This window comes from Gopherus flavomarginatus, chromosome 2, assembly GCF_025201925.1.
Source record: "Gopherus flavomarginatus isolate rGopFla2 chromosome 2, rGopFla2.mat.asm, whole genome shotgun sequence".
In the NCBI taxonomy this organism is placed as follows: domain Eukaryota; kingdom Metazoa; phylum Chordata; order Testudines; family Testudinidae; genus Gopherus; species Gopherus flavomarginatus.
In genome coordinates, this window is record NC_066618.1 from 207,597,164 (window position 1) to 207,621,576 (window position 24,413).

Genomic DNA, 24,413 nt, shown 5'->3' on the forward strand with positions numbered 1-24,413 from the left:
GCAGGGTTGTATGTTTTGTTTTGGGGTTTGTTTTCCCCTTGAAAATAGGTAAGTGAACCACTATCCTTGGAACAAGTATATGGTAGAGACTTTACATACCCATACCGAATTACTTGCCCTCATATGCTCTAGTCCTTCCCTAAAATAATCAGTCCATATTTCCTAGCATTTCAGCAGTCAGCCCATTACGAGCTACAAGCCCGTACTACCACTTCCTATTAAGCCATCAGTGGTTCCACACAAATAGCAGAGAGAAGGCTCTTTGACAGATCACACTCTTTATTCAAAGCCATTTTCATCTTCCATGCATCTGATTTTCGAATTCCTGAGATGCCAGCACAAGCGCCGTTTACTTTTCGGCTAGACAACACAGACACAGACACACACACACCGCATACCACGCACACCACCTCCTCCTCCCAGCTGAAAATGAAGTCTGCTCGTTGCAGTCTCCACATCACTTCTGCTTTGCTGCCTGGGTGGAGCAGCTCGCCTTTTATGGGGCTAGTTACAAATCAAATTCTCCATTGCAAAACCATTTCCAGATCCTGGGCGGTGGGACACAGGGAAGGGGAAGAAAAGGTGGAAACCTGGCGGGGGGGGGGAGAGGGCCAGCAACCGGGGGGAGGGAGACAGGGGGAAGCAGAGCTGTGGAGAGAAGAAAGGGGGAGAGGAAGGAGAAGGACGAGACAAAGGAGGGACTATGGGGGACGCCAGAAGGGCTGGCTGGGCGCCCGGCTGGGCACCTGCAGGCCGGGGGCTGCGCGGGGGCGGCCCGGCTCCCCCTCACACACGTACCCAGCAGCAGCAGCCGGTGCGTTTGCTTGTACTCCCGCTTCTGCTCCTTCAGCGCCCGGTCGATGCTCTTGCTGACTTTCCTCGCCTCCTTCTCCGCCTCCCGCTCCTCCAGGCGCAGCTTCTCCCAGGGTCTCTGCAGCGCGGCCGGCTGAGGCGGCTGCCGGTGCTGTTTGCCACCGCCGGGCTTGGGGAGCGGCTGCCGCTCCGGGGCCGCCCCGTTGCCGCCTCCGTTCTGCAGCAGCAGCGGCGGCGGCCCGTCCGCCTCTCCCCCGGGCTTGTCTGTAGGGTGGAGCGAGCCCCCGGCCCCCGGCTGCCCGCAGCAGCTGCCTCCTCGCGGGGCCGCGAGCGGCTGCGGGGGGGGAGCCGTGTGCTCTGCGGGCTGCTCGGGCTCCGAGGCGATGCTGGAGATGGAGCCGCCTCCGCCGGGGTCCCCAAAGAGCCGCGGGCGCAGACTGTAGCAGAGCCCCATGGCTCGGAGCCCCTCCTGGGGACGGGCTCTTGCGCGGCGGAGCTGGACTCAGCGCTCGCCGCTGGCCCTGCGCAGCCGGGGTCCGGGCGGGGACGGGGCAGCGGGGAGCCCCTCACGGCCCCGTCGGGCCATCTTGCATTTTCCTCTCCGGCTCCTCGGCTCAGATCACCTGACACGGAGCTGCCACCGCCGCGGCGTCCACCTTACCGTAAATACCCCAGCGCAAGCCCACCGCGCAGGCACAGAGCGGCGGGGAGGGGAGGCCCTCGGCCCACACTGACAGGCTCACAGCCATCCCCTCCCACAGAGCCTGACAGCTATCCCCTCGCACGTCACAGCCCCCACCGGCTCCCCACACACACTGCCCGCTCCTCCGTGCTCAGAGCCGTCCTCTCAGCTCCCCTCGCCGACTGTGTTATCGCACAGCCCAGCCCTCACACACACAGCCCCCCACACTCCCGCCACCCCCTTCCCTTGCCTGGGACAGACACACCCTCTGTAAACATCCTCCTCAGACTTAGCCCCCTTCCTCCTTCATACACGCATCCGTCACCCCTTTCCATACACCCAGACACCCTCTGTCAACTTCCACCCCTTTCCATACACCCTGACACCCTCCATCAACTTCCTCTCCTTCCTTATACATGCACCCGTCACCCCTTCCCGTACACCCTGACACCCTCTATCAACTTCCTCTCCTTCCTTATACATGCACCCCTCACCCCTTCTCGTACACCCAGACACCCTCCATCAACTTCCTCTCTTTCCTTCTTTATACACTCACCTCTTCCCGTACACCCAGACACTATCTTTAAACTTCCTCCTCAGACTTATCCCCCTTACTCCTTTATACACTCGCCCCTTGCCCCTTCCCTTACACCCAGACACCCTCCATAAACTTCCTCTCCTTCCTTCTTTATGCACGCACCCCTCACCCCTTCCCGTACACCCAGACACACTCTGAAAACGTCCTCCCCTTCCTCCTTTATGCACTCACTCCTCACCCCTTCCCGTACACCCAGACACCCTCCATAAACTTCCTCCTCAGACTTATCCACCTTCCTCCTTTATACACGCACTCCTCACCACTTCCCGTACACCAGACATGCTCTGTAAACTTCCTCCTCAGACTGATCCCCCTTCCTCCTTTATACACGCACCCCTCACCACTTCTCTTACCCCCGACACCCTCTATAAACTTCCTCCCCAATCCACCTTCATCACTTACACACCCAGACATCCCCCTCAAACCTCCTCACTTATCCAAACACACAGCCATCAGCTGCCCTTTTGTCACAACCTCTTCTTCCCCCACCCGCTCATATATACAACCTCCCTCAGCTGCCTATGCCTCCCAACTTCCTGTACCCTCAAAACCCTCACCATGCACAGAAACAGGACTTCCCATCCCACACACGGAGCTCTGCCCCCATCAGCTGCCTAATCAGGTAAAGCCATTAGAGAGGCTGGTTGAGACATGAACCATTTTATCCTTAACAAAAGATAGAATCATCACCCACATACACTCATTCAAACAATCCCCTCATACAGCCACAAGCCACCCATCTCCACACTCACAAGTTCCCATACACTAAAACAAATCCTCCAATCATATACATGCTCAGCTTCCCCCTTCACACAGAGTAGTTATGGAAAGGGACTTCAGACCTGGTGTTGCTAGAAAATAATGGAGAAAATACATATTCAGGTTTGTTCTCTCTCTTGCTCTGTACCCAAATGTTAATTGTAGTACTCTACCACAACTCATACTGCTTCAATTGCTGTATAGGGATGGATGGCACTTAAAGGCAGGCTGTGTCATACTGAAAGATAACGGTGGCCATACACATAAGAAATCTTGGACAAAGAGACTACTTTATCTTCTCACTTAATGTTACAAATATGTCAGATATGCTTTGCCCCAGCTTCCTCCACTCTGTGTGCATCCTCCACATCTCAATTTTCTCCTGTAATATTTAGTGAAATTTTCAGTCTGCCTGTTAAGAGACCTGTTTGTGTGGGGGTAGGAATAATGTTTCTAAATTGCAACACTAATGGCATAGGTAGAATTCTTACGATAAAAATATACCTTAGAGCGATTTATAGTATTAAATAGGACCTCTTGATTTGTTAATATCTGCAATATGATAGTAATGATTCTCTATACTGGCTAATAACATTTCTCTAGACTTTTTAGTAACATTGCAGCAGCATGTCAATTTCTTGGCATGTAATATTTTCCCTGACCAATAATATATGAACAGACAACACTATTTATAGCCTTTTTTATTAAGAAGTGCATGAAGCTAGTGTCTCTATATTCCTTAGTGATGAGACCAAGCTGGCAACAGTTTTTAGTTTTTGGATAAGAGAAAGGGAAAGATGTTTCATAAATACAACTCCATGTCCAACGATTTAATGAACATCCCTGCCAATATATATTTAGGAAGCATTTATAGTCTAGCATTATCTTTCACTGGGAGAAGACAACACACTGCCATGAAAGAACTAGATCCTTGTAAGACTGAGAATGAAGGATTCCATCCTGCACTATACAAACCAAATTTTGCCATTGACTTCCATAGTAATAGTATCAGGGTCATAGTAGACATTTGGCAGTAATCCCACTCACAGTATTGATCCTTACACCAAATGAGAACATCTGCCTTATCATCTCGGAATGGAGTGCACTCATTTCTGTTTCTGTTAAAAATTCTTAATATTTTACATTTATTATATGGTTCTTTCTTGCAATTGGTTTCAAAAGTACATGACCAACTATATATCAACAACAGAAACTACTTCACCCATCACAGAAATGCAAGTATATCTAAACTGGAAATCAGTAGGTGTTTTAACAGTCCATAAGATTACTCCACATTTTAGGACATAAAGTTGAAATTACAGGGGACATTTCAGTGAGTAGAATGTAATTATCCAATATGGAATCTGGCTAGCTGGGAGAAATACCCCTATACTAGCTAGTGTTATTATATGTTCAATGACCACAGCTTGCCAATACATTGGTTTTGTATCTCCTCCAAAAGATGGACCAGGGGATTTATAGAAAAAAGTACTATTTCTTTTTTATATCTATTTAAAGTAAGGGCCCAAATTAAGGAAGAAAGGTGCCATTTGAGGGTCCACTCGTCAATTCTTGACTTCACTAAAATTGACATAACTATTACATGCTTAAAGTTAAGTACAAACAAAAATATCTGTGGGATTAAAGGGTTACTTTTCAAATATGAAAGGAAATTCCAGAGTCTGGTAAAATTACTCCTTGCATTTGCCCACCAAAATGTCCTCTTGGCCTAGGATGAATATGTGCAGATCCATTTTCTAAGTGGAGTAAGTGAAGATCAGAGCACTTAAATCAGGGGTTCTCAGATTTTGGGGTGGAGGCTGACAGCTCACGACCTCCCCCCCCATTGTAATAATCTCCCAACGCCCTGAGGGATCCGACCCCTAGTTTGAGAACTCCTGATTTAAATGATTGGACAATTGGAAAAAGGCAAATATAATGCCTACCTTTAAAAAAGGGAAGAAGGAGAATCTGGCTTCACCTGAGTCCCCGGAAAAATCATGGAGCAGGTCCTCAAGGAATCCATTTTGAAACACTTGGAGAAGAGGAAGGTGATCAGGAACAGTCAACATGAATTCACCAAGGGCAAATCATGGCTGACCAACCTGATTGCCTTCTATGATGAGATAACTGGGTATGAGGAAAGCAGTAGACATGATATACCTTGACTTTAACAACACTTTTTATATGGTCTCCCACAGTATTCTTGCCAGCAAGTTAAAGTAGTATGGATTTTAAAGTAGTATGGATTGGCTAGATCATCAGGCTCAACAGGTAGTGATCAACATCCCTGTCTAACTGGCAGCCAGTATCAATGGGCGTGCCCCAGGGGTCGGTCCTGGGGCCGGTTTTGTTAAACATCCTCATTAATGATCTAGATGATGGCATGGATTGCACCCTCAGCAAGTTAGTGGATGACACTAAGCTGTGGGAAGAGGTAGATATGGTGGAGGGTAGGGATAGAGTCCAGAATGACCTAGACAAATTGGAGGATTGGGCTCAAAGAAATCTGATGAGGTTCAACAAGGACAAGTGCGGAGTCCTGCACTTAGGACGGAAGAATTCCATGCACTGCTACAGACAGGAGACCAACTGGCTAAGCAGCAGTTCTGCAGAAAAGGACCTAGGAATTACAGTAGATAAGAAGCTGGATATGAGTCAACGGTGTGCTCTTGTTGCCAAGAAGGCTAATGGCATATTGGGCTGCATTATTAGGAGCATTGCCAACAGATCGAGGGAAGTGATTATTCCCCTCTATTTGGCACTGGTGAGGCCACTTCTGGAGTATTGCATCCAGTTTTGGGCACCCCCACTACAGAAAGGATGTGGACAAATTGGAGACAGTCCAGTGAAAGGCAATGAAAATGATTAGGGCCCCGGGGCACGTGACTTATAAGGAGAGGCTGAGGAAACTGTGCTTATTTAGTCTGCAGAAGAGAAGAGTGAGGGGGAATTTGAGAGCAGCCTTCAGCTACTTGGAGGGGGGTTCCAAAGAGGATGGAGCTAGGCTGTTCTCAGTGATGGCAGATGACAGAACAAGGAGCAGTGGTCTCAAGTTGCAGTGGGGGAGATCTAGGGTGGATATTAGGAAACACTATTTCACTAGGAGGGTGGTGAAGCACTGGAATGGGTTACCTAAGAAGGTGGTGGAACTTCCATCCTTAGAGGTTTTTAAGGCCCAGCTTGACAAAGCCCTGGCTGGGATATTTAGTTGGTGTTGGTCCGGCTTTGAGCAGGAGGTTGGACTAGATGACCTCCTGATGCTTCTTCCAACCCTCATCTTCTATGATTTGCTAAAGGTTATAGAGGAAGCCTGTGGCTGCACTAGGAACAGAACAGTTTTGAGGTAGTGGACCCCAGTGCCTCTCATATAAACTATAAAATGGGGAGAATAATGTTTCCTCACCTTAGTAAAACACTTTGAAATGTACAAATTGGGACACACATTCTTCTTCTTCCTGCATTAATTCCATCAGATGAGGTGCACTCTACAGATTCTCTCCCTCCAAGGTGCTCTGTTCAATGCCATATGCTCTATCCAGCCACATGCTAACATGTCTTGCTTTATGACATCTCATCAGTTCTTCTTGGCTCAGCCTTTCTCGCTCTCTTTTTTTCTTTCAATCTTGATTTGTTGGACTCTCTTACCCTGTCATAAACAGATTGTTAAGGGTTAATGTCTCTTCTACCTGTAAAGGGTTACAAGCAGGGAACTGGACACCTGACCTGAAGACCAATCAGAAGACAAGATACTTTTAAATTTGGGTGGAGGGAAGCTTTTGTGTGTGTTCTTTGTCCATTGTGTGTTCTGTCCTGGAGGGTCTGAGAGAGACCAGACATTACTACAGGCTCTCTAAGTTTCTTTTCAAATAGTAAGTAAAAACAGGCGGTTTAGGCTTTTTGATTGTTTTACTCTATTTGCAATTGTGGATCTGGCTGGTTAACTTTTATATGTGTAGTTGCTGAGAATATTTTGATTTGTATTGGTACTGGGGGGAAAGTCTCTTTCTGGTGTCTGTAAGCTATAGGACCCTGTAATATTTACATCTTGAAGTTACAGAGATAATTCTTTACTTTTTCCTTTCTTTTATTAAAAGATTTCTTTTAGAGAACCTGATTGATTTTTTTTTGTTTCCCTTGTTTTATTCCAGGGGATTGGGATAACTCACCAGGACGGGTTGGGGAGACCGGAGGGGGGAGAGATAGAATCTCTCTCTATTTTCCTTGAATCTGTTTGCCTCTTTGTGGAAGGGAAGGGAGATGCTTCTCTGTATGGTGAATTAAGAGGTTGGATCAGTATCTCTCAGGATAGCCCAAGGAGGGAAAATCTGGGAGGGGGAAAGGTGGGGGAATGGTTTATTTCTCCTTGTTTTAGGAACCCAAGGGATCTGGGTTCTTGGAGTCCCCAGGGAAGGTTGGGGAGGTCAGAGTGTCCCAAAACACTATATTTTTGGGTGGTGGCAGTGCTATCAGATCTAAGCTGGTAATTAAGCGTAGAGGATTCAGGTGCTAGTATCTCATTTTCTGAATTCTAAGGTTCAGATCTGAGAGGGAATGCTATGACATACCCACACAGTCATCAAGAGTGCCCTTTACAAAATCAAACCATCTGAGCCTGAGCTCCCTCATTTTTCTGTTTATGAGTATGGCTACATTTTAGTCACGGGTATTTTTAGTAAAAGTCATGGACAGGTCACGGACAGTAAACAAAAATTCACATCCATGACTTGTCCATATACCCCTAACTAAAACTTGGGCTGGGGGGCCGCGGGTGCTTGGGGGGGGGCAGTCCGGGACCCCTGCTAGTGCTGCAGAGGGTGCTGTGTGGGGCAGGACCTCTGCTGGTTCTGTGGGGGTTGGGTCCTCAAGAAGGCAGCTTGGGAACCCTGCTGGTGCTGGAGGGGAGCGTTGGCATGGCTGGCAGGCTCTCTACCTGGCTCCAACTGGCATGTCCCTGCAGCTCCTACGAGAGGGGGGCTCTGTGTGTTGCTCCAGGCACGATCGCCAGCTCTGCAGCTCCTATTGTCCGGGAACTGCAGCCAATGTTAGCTGCAGGGTGATGCTTATGGGCATAGGCAGTGCATGGAGCCCACTGATCCCTCCACCTAGGAGCTGGAGGGACATGCCAGTGGGAGCCAGGGAGTCCCCTCAGGTAAACGCCACCCTGCACTCTAACCCCCTGCCCCAGCCCTCAGCCCCCTCCCCCACACCTAAAGTGCTGCTGCTGGCCCAGGAGCTGCCTGACTTGGGCAGACCCTGAGCCAGCACGGAAGTCACGGAAAGTCACAGCCTTATTTATGAGTGTTAGTTTGAGCATGTCTGTAACATACACATTCCTCACATGGTCTTTGTTGCTTACGTCACTCATCCATCTCAACATTCACATTTCTTTGGAACAGATCATTTCCTTACATTTCTTCTTTGTTGCGCAACACTCAGCACCATATATTAAGGATGGACCACTGTTTTATAGACTTTCCCTTTTAATCTTACCAGTATCTTCTTGTCACATACTATACCTCTTATCTCTCTCCATTTGAGTCAGGTAACTATTATCCTAGCTCTAATTTTGTCCTCAATTTCCCCAATTTTGGAACTCAGATATTTGAAACTTCGCATTTTCAATATTGTCTGCCCATCTAGTTTCAAGGATAATTCTTCAGCATTCATACTTCTGATATTACATACCATATACTCTGTTTTGACTCTGCTTATTTTGAGCCCAGATAGGGACAAACATTATTTACCACAATTTTCTGATGGAACAAGTAAGCTACAGAGACGTTCCAGGTGTTATCTCAGACATACTGTGGCCTAGTAGGTCAGCAACCTACTGGAAAACCAAAAGACCAGAGAAATCATTCACCATTGCCCTGCACCTGGTGTAGTCATTTACATAAAGTGGCTGTAAGCTGCCATCAGATCAGAATAGTAGTGTTTTACATCCATTTTGTACTCACTTTACACTGATGTAAAAGACTGCAGAAGAGGCAGGGCCAGTGGTGTTGGAACTAGGGGTGCTGAGGGTGGTGCTGCACCCCCTGGCTTGAAGTAATAATAACAAACATCAAATGCATGGTTTGCATCATCAGCATCCCCCTATAAAAATTGTTCCAGCACCCAGTGCGCAGACATACAAAGACTCAGGCTCCAGAGTTCTAATCTTGGGGTATGTCTACATCTACAATTTTGCAGCGCTGGTTGTTACAGCTGTATTAGTACAGCTGTATAGGGCCAGCGCTGCAGAGTGGCCACACTTACAGCAACCAGCGCTGCAAGTGGTGTTAGATGTGGCCACGCTGCAGCGCTGTTGCACACCGCAGGGAAGGAGACCTGCTTGGAGGGGGGGTCGGGGAACGCCAGAGCACACCACGGGGCTGGATACCTGCTTGGAGGGGGGGTCGGGGAACGCCAGAGCAAACCGCGGGGAAGGAGACCTGCTTGGAGGGGGGGTCGGGGAACGCCAGAGCAAACCGCGGGGCTGGATACCTGCTTGGAGGGGGGGTCGGGGAACGCCAGAGCACACCGCGGGGAAGGAGACCTGCTTGGAGGGGAGGTCAGGGAACGCCAGAGCAAACCGCGGGGAAGGAGACCTGCTTGGAGGGACGGGTCGGGGAACGCCAGAGCACACCGCGGGGATACCTGCTTATTCCACGGAGGTCAACAAAAACGCTGGTGAGTGTCTACACCTGATGACCAGCGCTGGTGATCCAGCGCTGGATCCTCTACACCCGAGGCACGACCGGGTGTATGGCCAGCGCTGCAAACAGGGAGTTGCAGCGCTGGTAATGCCCTGCAGGTGTGTACACATCCTAAGTTGCAGCGCTGTAACCCCCTCACCAGCGCTGCAACTTTGTAGTGTAGACAAGGCCTATGTATGACACTAATTCCTGGAAAACACAAATTTTGTACTGGTGTAATTATTTTAGTTAGGAATGTGATTTTTCACCAAAATAGTTATATCAGTACTGTATATCAGTGTGAATGCAAGTGTATTGGAATAAAGCTGCCATTGCTGTAGGTAAATAAGCTGTACCAGTATAACTGCATCCACACATGCAGGGGTTGTGCCACCTTAACTATACTGGTGTAGTTAAAGCAGTATAGATTTGTCACAAGCCCTGTGACCCTGATCCTGCAAGCACTTGTGCTTATAATTAACTGTACTCATGAGAGTACTCCCAGTGAAATCAGTGCATATAGAGCTAAAATGAGAATATATGTTTAGTATGCAGGCACTGTATATCTGATATCTGTATAACTGATGATATCTTTAACTATTCATTTCTTTATTTTTAAGTACTTGGGGTTTTGTAAATGATGTGATGTATAACTACACTGCTGCTCCTTAGCACAGCCTTAAATGTTGTTTTTTAAATTATATGTTTTGGCTTTGGAATGTATTTTGATTCACTTCAGATTTATTTAAAAAAAAATCTGTTCTTTTATTGGAATGAATCCTCTGGCATGAGCTGGGAAATGAAGTATAATTTGGTCATGATGTAGTAATGAACATTGCTAAGAAGCCCTGAAGTAATTATTTATATGTATTCCATTTGTTGTCTGACAAATGGAAAGCAATTAAGAGCCTGATTCTTCCAGATTTAGTCATGTTGAATTACTGTTCACTGCAGAATGCAGTTCCATTAATTGTAGTCCTAAATGTAAAGGACCTAATCAGAGTAATATCTTTTTTTACAAGTGATCCTATTAAAATCAAGATTAGGAACAGCTCTCTTTTTGAAAGAGTGGGAAAAGACACCATCAAAAAAAGACCTGAGTTTCTGATGATCAGTGCAAGTTTCTCCTTTCCTGATCCATGACCCCTGTAAGTAAGCACTGCTACACTAAGTAGCACACCCATCCCCTAGGTTCTGTTATCATCATAGTCACAAGCAACGCCATCAGCACCACTTACAGGTCATGGTGGACTGGTGTTTGCAATAATTTATGCCTAAAAAGTCACAAGAATAGCATGTAACACTATGATGCTAATCAGGGCTGGCTCCAGGCACCAGCCGAGCAAGCTCCTGCTTGGGGTGGCAGATTCCAAAGGGTGGCATTCCGGCCGCCCTTCTTTCTCCTTGTTCTTTTTGTTTTGCCACTCCGGCTGCCATGCAGGTGTTGTTTGTGTGTGTGCGTGTGTGTGTGTGTGTGTGTTTCACTGCTCCGGCCCCCCCACAGTTTTTTGGGTTTTTTTTTGCATGGGTGGCGAAAAAGCCAGAGCCAGCCCTGATGCTAATACTCTCTGGAGGACCTTTTCCTGAACAAAGGACACTTTTGCCAAAATTTCTTAAGTTAGGCACCTAAATCCACATTTAGGGTCTCAGTTTTGCACAACTTCCATTGACTGTATTCCAAGTTTTGTGTGCTCAGTCCTTCTGAAAAATCTGGTCACTCATGTTAATGCCTAAATATGGAGTTAGGATCTGAACTTTAAGCATCCATGTTTGAAAATGTGTTCCTGTGCCCTTCCTTATGTATTCTCCCATCCTAAAAGAGAGAATAATTAGAGCTCCCTTTCCAAATATGCTGTTACTAGACATTCCCATAAGATGGCGCTACTTACTTCACTAAATATTAAATATAATTACTATCTTAGCCTTTACTTAAAAACAAACAAAATATATACATGTCTTAGTTATAGACCCATTTTAGTCTGGTGAAAATGTATATTCTGTTACTTGTTTTATAACATTTTTGGTGACATACAGTGTCCTTGACAGAGTGTAATTTCTTTGGCATTTTTATGAAGCTTAATCAGGAAATGAATGTTTATGATCAACGTCTATACAGCATGCCAAAAAATTGTAGGAATTTGAATACTCTGGAAAAGTTAAGTTTATAGAAATCAAAGACAATTTAATTCAGTTAATATCCACTAGATATTTGCTGGGACAAGAGTTTCAAAGTATAAGAGAAGTTCTAGAACAGAAAATTCTTGGGACTTATCTTATAAACTCTTACTCCTATTTCAGTCCTAATTGTAATCAATGGAGCTGCCCACGTGAGTAAGCGTTATTAATGTGAATAAAGATTAGGAAGATTCGGCATTTTACTCCTTGCTTATAGTAACTAACTTTAGAAGCAATATGGATATAATACCTCTGGCTGATTTCCTTTATTTTTCCCCCCACAAGATTTCATTAAGTCCTAGTGGGGTGTTGCTACAAGGTATGGTCATTAAAGAGGAAAGCCAAAAAATGGAAGCAAAATACCTAAGGAGCACAGGTGATAAGCTAATAACATTTGCAATGATTCAGATCCTCAAGTTCTTAGTGTTCACTGACACATAACTTCTATTGAAGTAATGGGAACTTTCCCTAAGAAAAGACTGTAGGGTGTGGCTCAGTTTTCCTTATATGATGGACATACTGTGTATTCTTCATTAATATAAACATATTTTGATAAGAAACCACTCAAGCCTTTTGGAATAAATTTTGTTACGTCTGTGCGTAGGACTCAATCAATTTTTAAAATATGCTGCTTGTCTAAATGGGCTGCATAATTTGCCTATATTGTTCTGTCCCACCATATAATTATTGAATAATGTCTCATTTGTTAAATATGCTTCAAGCTTGATGGCACACTATGACTCAGATTCTGCTCCCAGTGACACTGGTGTAAAGGTTTGCAGGAAGCGTTGCTACACCAATGAGCCTCCTATAGTAGTGATGGCCTGGAGGACCGAGGTCTGTACTTGGGATTTCCAGTCCTGTGCTTGAGCATCCACACTGCATTGTAAACCTGGGTTTACAGTTGCTGGACCTGGATCTCACAACTGTGCTGACACGTCTATAACATTATGCAGAGCTGATTGTGGGAACAAGGGTCACTTACTCAGTTTCATTCAGTAGCTGCTGGTTCTCTTCCAGTGGTCCCTATGACTTGGGGGTTATATGAGTGCCATCCCTCCTTAGCAGATTGTCATGCACCACCATAGGCTAGTGCTCACTGAAATGCCCATAACCTGGCCAAATTGCTCATAGAGGAGAAAGGCAGAAGGGGAGTTCCCAGAGGTGTCGTTACTATCCTTGGCCTTGCAGTAGTTAGTTTTAAGATGCTTGACTCTCTCGCAACTCCAATAGGCAGTTTGGTGGATCCCCAATGCCACAAAGTTCTTTCTTTGTACACATGATCATTTCTTGCACTCTTACAAAAGACTAATGTTTTGAAGGCAGTGGGGATGTGGGCTGGACTAGGCTGGGAGTACATTGGAACAAGGAATTTGGTGAGACTGAGAACTGGTGAGGGTAGTTTGGAACTGGGCCTGGTTGGGCAAAGAGACTAGGAGCCATTGTGGGAAATGGGATTGGGGAAAATTATGGGTCTTTTGTCGCACAATAGCGCTCTCATTAGGAGTCAAATACCAACACTATACACATGCAAATAAAGTGGTTTTTCTGGTTTAACTAAGCTTGGAGGTTTTCATGCTAACCCTCATATTTTGGACGCTAAGGTCCAAATCTGGGAATAGGTTATGACATGGTGGCAGAGGTGGGATAGATAGAATCCAGAAGCCAGTAGGAATATTATATTTTTCTTTTCTCTGCTAGGGCTTTTAAGCAGAGAAAAACAGTTTGGTTTTAAAAGGAACCAAAGAGAATGTTTTTTTCTCTGCTCTCTCTTGCAGTTTCTGGCTTGCATATTAAGCAAGCAACCATTAAGGAACTATTATGGGTCTTTTGTCACACAATAGCGCTCTCATTAGGAGTCAAATACCAACACTATACACATGCAAATAAAGTGGTTTTTCTGGTTTACTTTACATTTAAAAAATTAAGCCTTTGATGGTGTGGCCAGGCAAGGGGGAACACTGAGATTAGACAGGGAGCTGGGGGGGTGGGAGGGAAGAAACTGGGACTAGCTGGACAACAGGACTGGGACTAAGTGTCAGTATGGGGCAGGGAAGACAGATCTGAAAGAAACTGAAGTGTGGGGAGGAGAACTAGGACTCCTTGGGCAAAGAGTCTGGGACAAGGAGCTGGCAGCAAGGAGGGAGAAAGGTTGGACAAGAAGCTGAGAGGGGGAACTGGGCCTGGCTCAGCAAAGAGTCTGGGACTGGATGTTTGTGGGGGGAGAGGCAGGAAGTGGAGGGAAATTGGGACAGATACCCCAAAAGAGGAGGGTAGGACTGTCTTACCAAGGAGACTGGGACCAGAATTAGAAGCCTGAGGACTGGAGATTGGGACTGGATAGGCAAGGAGAATGGAATTGCCAGATGTAGGGAAGACACAGGACAGGGACGGGGACAGTTTGGAAGGGATGGGGCAGAAATGGTCAATCTTTGTGGGAAATAGGTGGAAAGTTTTGTACCCATTAGATAATACTTCCCTCCAAAACCTGCAATGGAACCCAAGATTCTCAAATCCCCAATGTTCCTCCATTGTAAACAAATATTTGCAAAATACACTTGCAAAATGTACAAAAACAACAAGGAGTCCGGTGGCACCTTAAAGACTAACAGATTTATTTGGGCATAAACTTTCATGGGTAAAAAACCTCACTACTTCAGATGCATGGAGATGCATATATAATGACACATGAAGAGAAGGGAGTTACCTCACAAGTGGAGAACCAGTGTTGAGAGGATCAATTCAATCAGGGTGGATATAGTCCACTCCCAATAATAGATGAGGAGGTGTCAATTCCAGGAGAGGCAAAGCTGTTTCTGTAATGAGCCAGCCACTCCCAGCCCCTATTTAATCCCAAATTAATGGTGTTAAATTTGCAAATGAATTTTAGTTCTGTTGTTTCTCTTTGAAGTCTGTTTCTGAAGATTTTTTGTTCAAGAATAGTGACTTTTAAATCTGTTATAGAATGTCCAGGGAGATTGAAGTGTTCATCTACTGGCTTTTGTATGTTACCATTCTTGATGTCCATTTTGTGTCCATTTATTTTTTTACATAGAGACTGTCCAGTTTGGCCAATGTATGTGGCAGAGGGGCATTGCTGGCACATGATGGCATATACCACATTAGTAGACGTACAGGTGAATGAGCCTGTCATAAACAAATAGCTAAGGGTTAATGTCTCTTTCACCTGGAAAGGAGTAACCTGAAACACCTGACCAGAGGACCAATCAGGAAACAAGACTTTTTCAAATCTGGGTGGAGGGAAGTTTGTGTGTGAGTCCTTTGTTCTGGTCTTGTGCCTGTCTCTCTCTCGGCTATGAGAGGATTTCTGTCTCCTGCTTTCTAATCTTCTGTTTCCAAGTTGTAAGTACAAAAATAGGAAGACCATAAGTTTGTTTTTTTGTATTAACATGTGTGTAGTTGCGGGAATGTGTTAAATTGTATTCTTTTTGAATAAGGCTGTTTATTCATATTTCTTTTAAGCAATTGACCCTGTATTTGTCACCTTAATACAGAGAGACCATTTTAATGTACTTTTTCTTTCTTTTTATATAAAGCTTTCTTTTTAAGACCTGTTGGAGTTTTTCTTTAGTGGGGGAACTCCAGGGAATTGAGTCTGTAGCTCACCAGGGAATTGGTGGGAGGAAGAAGTCAGGGGAAAATCTGTGTGTGTTAGATTTACTAGCCTGACTTTGCATTCCCTCTGGTTAAAGAGGGAAGTACTTGTGTTTCCAGGACTGGAAACAGGGAGGGTGGCGTCCCTCTATTTAGATTCACGGAGCTTGCTTCTGTGTATCTCTCCAGGAACCCAGGGAGGGAACACCTGGAGGGGGGAAGGGAAATGGTTTATTCCCCTTTGTTGTGAGACTCAAGGGATTTGGGTCTTGGGGTCCCCAGGGAAGGTTTTTGGGGGGACCAGAGTGCCCCAAAACACTCTAATTTTTTGGGTGGTGGCAGCTTTACCAGGTCCAAGCCGGTAACTAAGCTTGGAGGTTTTCATGCTAACCCTCATATTTTGGACGCTAAGGTCCAAATCTGGGAATAGGTTATGACATGGTGGCAGAGGTGGGATAGATAGAATCCAGAAGCCAGTAGGAATATTATATTTTTCTTTTCTCTGCTAGGGCTTTTAAGCAGAGAAAAACAGTTTGGTTTTAAAAGGAACCAGAGAGAATGTTTTTTTCTCTGCTCTCTCTTGCAGTTTCTGGCTTGCATATTAAGCAAGCAACCATTAAGGAACTATTATGGGTCTTTTGTCACACAATAGCGCTCTCATTAGGAGTCAAATACCAACACTATACACATGCAAATAAAGTGGTTTTTCTGGTTTACTTTACATTTAAAAAATTAAGCCTTTGATGGTGTGGCTGATGTGGTTGGGTCCTCTGATGGTGTCGCCAGAGTAGATATGGGGACAGAGTAGGCAATGAGGTTTGCTACAGGGATTGGTCCTGGGTTGGTGCTTCTGTGGTGTGGTGTGTAGTTTCTGGTGAATATTTGCTTCAAGTTGAGGGGTTGTCTGTAAGCGAGGACTGGCCTGCCTCTCAAGGTCTGTGAGACCTGTGTATCTCATCTCCCTCTAGTGCTGGTCCACATAGAGGATGTCAGCCTACTAATGCTGTTAGTCACTCTGTTAGAGCCAAAGGCCTCTGCCATTTGAACTATGGGCTTGTCTACTTGAACACTTAGTTTATGGCAAGTTGAGGTGTAAATCTACCTGCATTCATCTGCCACACAGTGTCAGTCCGGATCCTGCTGCCACATACAAAAAGTTCTCTAGTGTACTTTAATCTACTCCCATTTCAAGTGTGTGGCAGCAAGGTCCACATAGACACAGTGTGCAGCAGGTTAGTGTGGGGTATGGCAATTGTGTTGCCATAAAATACTAAGTGTTTGTATAGACAAGCCCTATAGGTTCCAATGTAGGTACCACATGATTTATTTATTTTTTTAGTTTTCTTTTTAAAAAAGCTAGGAGATTACACACACAAAGTTATATTAAAATCACATTAAGGTTGCAAAATGAAGCTCTCAAGAGTTAGGAAACTCCAGAATTAAAGCACTACTTTGAGTATGTTTCAGTATAAATCCCACTGTAGATGTGCCTGAGCATCATCCATGTGAGATTGGAGCCTTGTGAATAGTGTCTGTCAGGGCTGCACGTATGCTCTGTACCCTCTCATACTCCCATGCAAGGGCCTACAGGATTAAGCAGCTGCATCCCTCCCTCAATTACCTTTTACTGCCCATAGCAGTGATGAGGAACCCAGCTATGTCTGCTGCCTCAACTAAACTCCCTATTTGTTCATTATTCACCTAGATAATCTTATATCTTTCTGGTAAGAAATTGCAAACCAGCCCTAGTGAGTAAAATTTGGACCAAAACACAAATAAACAGCCATAACTTCATAGATCCCTACCACCATGTCTTGCAGAGCAGGGCTTAGCTTTTGGCACTCCTGCATCAGGACAGACCCTAAGACTATGGGCAACAGCATGATCCCACTAACTGATGACCACAACAGATGATTATTCTGTTTGAGCAAATGCCAAATCCAAGACTGGTGTAATGTGATACTCTCCTTTAAAAATTAAACAAACAACTCCCCTCCCCCCAAAACAGGATGTACAATTTGTGGGATGCTCTACTCAAGCTCCACTTGCTGGAGCAGTCTATGAATGTCAAATTGTACCCCAAGGAAGTGGGTACCAAGTCCAAATTTCCAAATAAATCAGTGTCCATGAGTGCCTCTTCTATCAGGCACATAAACACCAAAAGCCACTACTGAAAAGCTCTTGACATGGAGATCCCTGGAACTACCATCAGGTACACCCTGGCACCAAAACCTGGCATGAACATAGGCCATTCCAAGCACAGATGTAGAAACTCCAAGCTTAGCTTGGTATCATCGCACAAGAATCATCCCAGAGATAAGACCACTAAACCACAATCAAAAATAAGAGCTAATGATGTGGAGCTGGCTACACTGGTGATACCAACCAAACATCCCCCACCTCCCGGCACTGACTTCACTTGCACTGGCAGCCATGCCGCCAGCTATGTTGGCTTTGTCAGTTGAGTCACTCACAGTACTGGTGGATATCCTTCTGGAGGAACCTGCACTGACTCCAGCACCAAGACTCTGATATTGAGATTATCATTCACTTTGGCAACATTCCTGAAGGAAGAGTATTCCTCTTTATTACCTGGCCACATCTTCTATTGGGAATCATCCCCTGGCTGAATTCCTTGATAGGGCTCCATCTTAGCATCACAATGACTGGCAATGGACTGGCCAACGGCATGCTAACCTCTCATACCCATATGGCGTGCACCAAGACATTACTGGGCACCTTCAAGACCTTTTTAAGTCTCTAGAAGCCAGTCCTTATCTTGCTCAAAGAAAAGGAGGACTTTGTATTCTCTGGCGGCATCCCTCATATTTGATCACTGGAAGAAACAATGATAGATCTGTTTGCCACCAAGGACCATACCAAATATCCCAGATTTCTGCTCCAGAGGAGGCATGAGCCTGTGCTCACCATCAGACATCTTCCATTTGCTGTGGAGACAAGGCTTCCTATACGCTTTTCTACCACCTCCTCTGATATCCTGGGTAATATCAAAAAATCAGATGGGATAGAGCCACTCATAGTTTTTAGCTCCTTACTGGCTGAGACAGTTTTGGCTGATAGATATACTACAGGTGTCCATTCAGTTCCTAAAGGTATCCATTCAGCTTCCAGATTGCCTGGACCCAATATCTGAGAATCTTAGCTTGATTCTACATACGGACCCAAAGTTAATACATCTGATGTCATGGATGTTGGCTGGTGAGTACAACCGATATAGACTGCTCCTAACAAGTCTAAGGAATTCTGATACAGTGCAGAAAGCCATCCACAAGAAAGACTTGTTCTTCTTCAGAATGGAAGAGGCTCTCCTATGGGCAGCCCAAAATGATCTAGACCTAGTCCAAGCTCCCATACCAAAGATCCTTGACTATTTGTTGCAGTTAAAACATTCTGGCATTTCATTCAGTTCCATTAAGGTCCACATTTGCAGCAAATTCAGCTTGTCATCCTGCTGTACAGTTGTGCTCAATCTTCTTTTACCTGATGTAAGTTTCTCAAAAGGTCTGTTACACACTTATCCACTTAATCCTGCTTGGGACCTCATTATTGTCCCCCTCATTGAGTCTCCCTTTGAATTGCTTTCATTGCATCATCTCACTCTCAATACAGTCTTTTTCGTTGCCATCACTTATGGATGGACCCTCTACATGACATTTCACAGAGAAAAGGTAGTGCTGAGCCCTCAACTTAAATTCATCCTCAAGGTGTTCTCAGAGTTCTACCTTAATCACTCAACTAATTTACATGTCTTCTTCCCAAAACCCCATTCTGACCCAGGAGAGAAAAAGTTACTCACTCTGGATGTTTCCAGAGCTTTACTCTATTGTCTTGAGAGATCCACAAGCTTCCAGCTGTGTTCTTGGTTATTTGTAGCCATAGTCAGCTGTTAAAAAGGTCAGGTTATTTTATCAGAAAGAATACCTAAGTGGCTCACACGGTGCATCGCCATATGCTAACAGTTGACTGGTATACCTCTCACCATAAATATTAAGGCTCATGGTACCTGTTTCACAAATATGCCAATATCCAAAATCTGCAGAGTAATGATGTGAAATAATCCACTGATCTTCATCAAAATTATACCTTGGTTTTTTGCTCAGAGGTGTGAAAAAACACACCCCCCCTTAGCACTGCAAGTTTCAGTGCTGTAAAGTGCCAGTGTAGACAGTACACCAGTGCTGTTAGCCATGCACCCAGCACTGGAAGCAACTCCCCTCATGGGTGTGGTTTTTTTACAGTGATGGGAGAGCTCGCTTCTAGCACTGGTGCCACGACTACACAGCCATGTTAAAGCACTGCTGTGGTAGCACTTTACGATGCTAATGAAGACATACCCTGAGAGGGGGTTTGTCAGCGACTGGGTCATGGGCGGTCTGGCCTAATTGTTGGAGCAAGAGTCTGGCCTCTATACAAGTCGTGTCTAGCAAGCAGAAGCTAAAGCCTTAGCCCAAGAATTGACCAGCATTGCAGTCAGAAGACGTAGAAACAGGTCAAAGCTGAGAGTGAGAGGCCAAAGCTGAAGGGTTAACAGGAGTTGCAGTCAGAAGGTGGAGTCAAGGATCTGAGCAGGAAGTCAGGAAGAGTTCTGGTGACTGAAGCAGGAAAGGGTACAGGCTGGACTAGAAGAGGTACAGGCTGGAGCAAGGCTAGGGGCAGGGACAGGACCAAGCAGAGCTGCAGGCTAGGAATGTGTTGAGTAGCTACTGGACTGAGCTTAAGTATCAGCCTGCTGACTCCTGCAACTAATCAGGTAATGCAGTCAGACAACTTCTATCAGGACCAGCTGCACTCATTAGGTTGCCAGGAGACTGACTGTCCTGCAGGCTGGCCCCTGACTGGGTTGTACGTACTCTGCCCATAATGCCCTTACATGGGACTACAAGGATGCACAGTGTGTATGCATGACCCCTATGGATGTGGCTATTCAAAAGACTTCAGTCTCACGTGCATGAGGCACGTGTACACATGTGTACCCACAGTGGTATCTACACTGTTAACATCTCAAAGAACCAGTTACAATAAAGTAAACAACTGTTCTCTGCCTGTGCAACCTTAACTCACCCTCGTTATATGCATTGTTAGTCTTTAATTACATGATCACATACTATTTTTTGCAGAAGACCTCTACCTCAGTCAGTGCACAGGATGGAGCTGCTCTAAGGATGAATCAGAGTTGTGTGGTGAGCAGGCTGTTGTCTCTAGGGCCTCTGACTCATTTGTTGCAGAAGTTGGAAGATGTATTGTGCCCGAGCCCGGGTGTTGCAGGAAGAGAAAGGATGGTGTCATGGTTCAGACAACTGAATGCTTCTCTGCAGAACTAGATTCTGTCCTGGCCTCTGTCACAGAGTTCCTATGTGATACTAATCAAGTCACTTAAACCAAACTTTTCACATGTGATCATTAATTGTGTATTTCTAATTTTTTGGGTACCCAACTTGAGACCCTGTGATGATCTGCAGAAGTGCTGAGTGTTCAAAGCTGCAACTGAAGTCAATGGGAACTATGCTTGAACATATGAAGAACCACATAATGCTTAGTATTCTGAAAAAAAAGGTAATAGGCATCTCAGAGTGGGCACCCAAAATTAGGGGAAATTTTTGATGTTTTTCTCTCAGTCCCTCAATTCCTCATCAGTAAAAAGAGGATAACACCATCTCCTCATTTCAGAGTGTATTGGGTTAGATACATTAATTAATGTTTGTGAAAGACTCAGGTTATTATAGTGATGAGCATCAGAGAAAAGCCTAAGAGGAAATTAAAAATTCTGCCTTAAGAATTTAAGGGTTTAAATAGTGTGCAGTAAATAAGGCATGGGACCACACATTGAACCAGAAGAAAACAAAATATTGAATAGCTGTTCATTAAGCACTGTCCATTCTGTGCTCTGAATGAGGCAGAGGTCCTGTGGAAAAAACAAAAACCTATATGTGAAATTGTAATTAAAGACTGTATCATAACACATACTGTACTCACAAGGGGACCAAATTAAGGTTGCATAGGCATTCTGGCATTTCCAAACTTCTGTATGCTTAACTTTCCAACCTTAATGTTCTTTTAATTTAGAGTGTGTGTGTGTGTGTGTGTGTGTGTGTACTTTAATTCCTAGATGAACAAGGTCAGGTCAAAAGGAACAGCTTTTCTAAAGATGTCCTTACCTCTGTTACTTTGTATACCATCTTATTAAAAATTTTCGCCGATTTACTTTTCTGAATGCTGTTTTTTAACTCAGAAAGCTTTATTAGCATCCAGACATGCAGCTGTTCACAGCACCTCAGCCTAGATTTAGATAGAATTCTTTATCATCAGAGGGTATATCTACACTATGGGATTATTCTGATTTTACAGAAACCGATTTTTTTAAAACGGATTGTATAAAGTCAAGTGCACGCGGCCACACAAAGCACATTCATTCGGCGGTGTGCGTCCATATACCGAGGCTAGTGTCGATTTCCAGAGAGTTGCACTGTGGGTAGCTATCCCATAGTTCCCGCAGTCTCCCCCGCCCATTGGAATTCTGGGTTGAGATCCCAATGCATGATGGGGCAAAAACAGTGTCGTGGGTGATTCTGGGTAAATGTCGTCACTCAATCCTTCCTCCGTGAAAGCAACAGCAGACAATCATTTCGCGCCCTTTTCCCCTGGACTGCCCTGGCAGACGCCATAACATGGCAACCATAGAGCCTGTTTAGCCTTTTTTCACTATCACCATATGTGTACTGGATGCTGCTGACAGACGCGGTACTGCAGTGCTACACAGCAGCATTCATTTGCCTTTGCAAGGTAGCAGAGATGGGTATCAGTCCTATTGCATTGTCTGCTGCTTTGGAAATTGGCGATGACGGTTACCAGTCCTATTGTACCATCTCCTGCTGTCATGGGTGCTCCTGGCTGGCCTCGCTGAGGTCAGCCGGGGGCGCATGGACAAAAATGGGAATGACTCCCCAGGTCATTCCCTTCTTTATGTTTTGTCTAAAAATAGAGTCAGTCCTGCCTAGAATATGGGGCAAGCCTACTAGAGAACCAGAGAGCACAGCCACTCCGGGTCAGAGCCCCAGACATCCTGCAGAAATGATGAGCTGCATGCCATTTTAGGGGGTGCCCCTGCAACAACCCCACCCGTTGCTTCCCTCCTCCCACACTCCTCCTGGGCTACCGTGGCAGTTATCCCCCCATTTGTGTGATGAAGTAATAAAGAATGCAGGAATAAGAAACACTGACTTTTTAGTGAGATAAAATGAGGAGGAGACAGCCTCCAGCTGCTATGATAGTCCAGGTAGGACAGAATCTCCATTACTCATTAAGGGGTGGGGGGAGGAGAGTGCAGCCTCCAGCTGCTATGGTATTCCAGCCAGGACTGAATCTCCAGGAGACAAAGCTTAAAGAAGGGAATGACCGGGAGTCATTCCCATTTTTGCCAATGTGCCCCCGGCTGACCTCACTGAGGCCAGCCAGGAGCACTCATGGGATGATGACGACAATTATCAGTCCTATTGCACCGTCTGCCATCAGGGAGAGGAGGGGAAGGGATCAGGGCCGGTGCAAGGATATTTTGCGCCCTAGGTGAAACTTCTATCTTGCGCGCCCCGCCCCCCCAAAATCACATACATTATACACAATACACGGTCACGAAATTGTGCCCCAGACTTTTTTTTTATCTGCCATGAGGCTGCATCAACTGTAAACGAAAAAAAATGAAATTTTATTCCTATCAGTCCTTTTTCTTGTTCACTATTAAAAGTAAAGGATAGAGAATGCATGTCACTTAGTATAATTAACTATTTGAATTTCATCAACTGTTTGACGTAAATATTGATTAAGAGATCAAGATGACTTTCCCTTAATATTAAGCAATGTTGATTGTAATCAGAAATACACCTTTTTTAGTCACATATACATCCTTCCTTCATATCAAAATCTGACTGGGAGTGCTGCGGAACCCATTCTGCCTAACTAGCCATGCACCTCCAAATGATTAAAAACATCAAATGGTACTGTAGTAAGAGGAGGCCCTAAGATGTAAACCTTGGTATCAGAGGCCTGGTATGAGGCCTAAGGCCTGAACTAAAGTAATGGTCAAGAGTTTGCTAACATAAAGCAAAGTGAAGCTGTGAGCCAGAGGCAGGCCTTGCTCACAGAAGCTGGCAAGGAAAGGACTAATGCTGCAAGAAGATACGTACCTAAAAGGTACTGAACACTAGAGATCAGAACATTCACATACTTGCACATTCCACACAGATAACAAGGAACAGACTGACCCATCCCAATGACGGGGGAAAAAGGGTAATATGATGGATAGAATTGTTTTGTTCGAACCAACATGTACAAGGTGAAAGGTGGCACCTTATTGCGTAGGGGGGTTGTACCTTGCTACGTAGAGGGGCTGCACCTCAATACGTAAGAAGTGACGTGTAACTTGTTTGTACCTGTGTATAAGAATGCATCCCTGGGGCGATGTCTTTGTCTGGCCGAGGGGGCAGTGGAAAGTCCCGCCACTGACTGAGCCGAGTCCATTGACCGTGGGTACATATTCCTAGTATGCCCTCAATTAGGCTAAGAAACCTACAGGGAACTATTATTGTATCCAATACGGCAATAAACCTGGCCGACGTGCCTTCGTACCTTACTAGACTCTGTGGTCATTGGGGGTTCTCTTCGGGTCTGCTGTGTCAGCTATCTGCACAGAGCTGGGGCAGCACACAGAGGGAACACACGCACGCAGCCGAGTGAAACCAACAAGGAAAGAGCAGAGCAGAGCACCACACTGGTAGCTTCTGACAACACATCTGACAACAGGTACAAACTCAATTTGAATGAAAAATTCCATTTTCTAACTAAATAGGTCACACACACTGAAATGGTTGCCAAGTGCTCTCTGTTGTGGTATGTTCATCTGCTCTAAATGCCTACTAACTTCCCTGTGAAAATAATCTTTGACTTTGATCCAATGAAAGCAGGATGGAAAAGCTCCCCCCCCAGAAGACCTAAGACATGATGGCTGGATGACATAAACAGACACCTGTCCCTCACAGGCACTACCTCATAACATGCCAGTTGTGCTCAGGACAGAACA

The 24,413-nt window shown here is 45.2% G+C and overlaps 1 protein-coding gene across 2 annotated transcripts in view; it reads right to left on the bottom strand.

Annotated features, from left to right (window-relative positions):
• GNAL (G protein subunit alpha L) overlaps window positions 1-1,610 on the bottom strand; it is a 314,416-nt gene extending 312,806 nt beyond the window's left edge. The window contains exon 1 of one of the 2 annotated variants that reach the window (XM_050942158.1): window positions 799-1,610. In XM_050942158.1, the coding sequence (XP_050798115.1) occupies window positions 799-1,267 (469 nt within the window). In that variant the 5' untranslated portion in view covers window positions 1,268-1,610. The remainder of the gene's footprint in view (window positions 1-798) is intronic. The other variant, XM_050942160.1, reaches the window with a different exon arrangement.
• Between the last annotated feature and the right edge of the window lie 22,803 nt (window positions 1,611-24,413).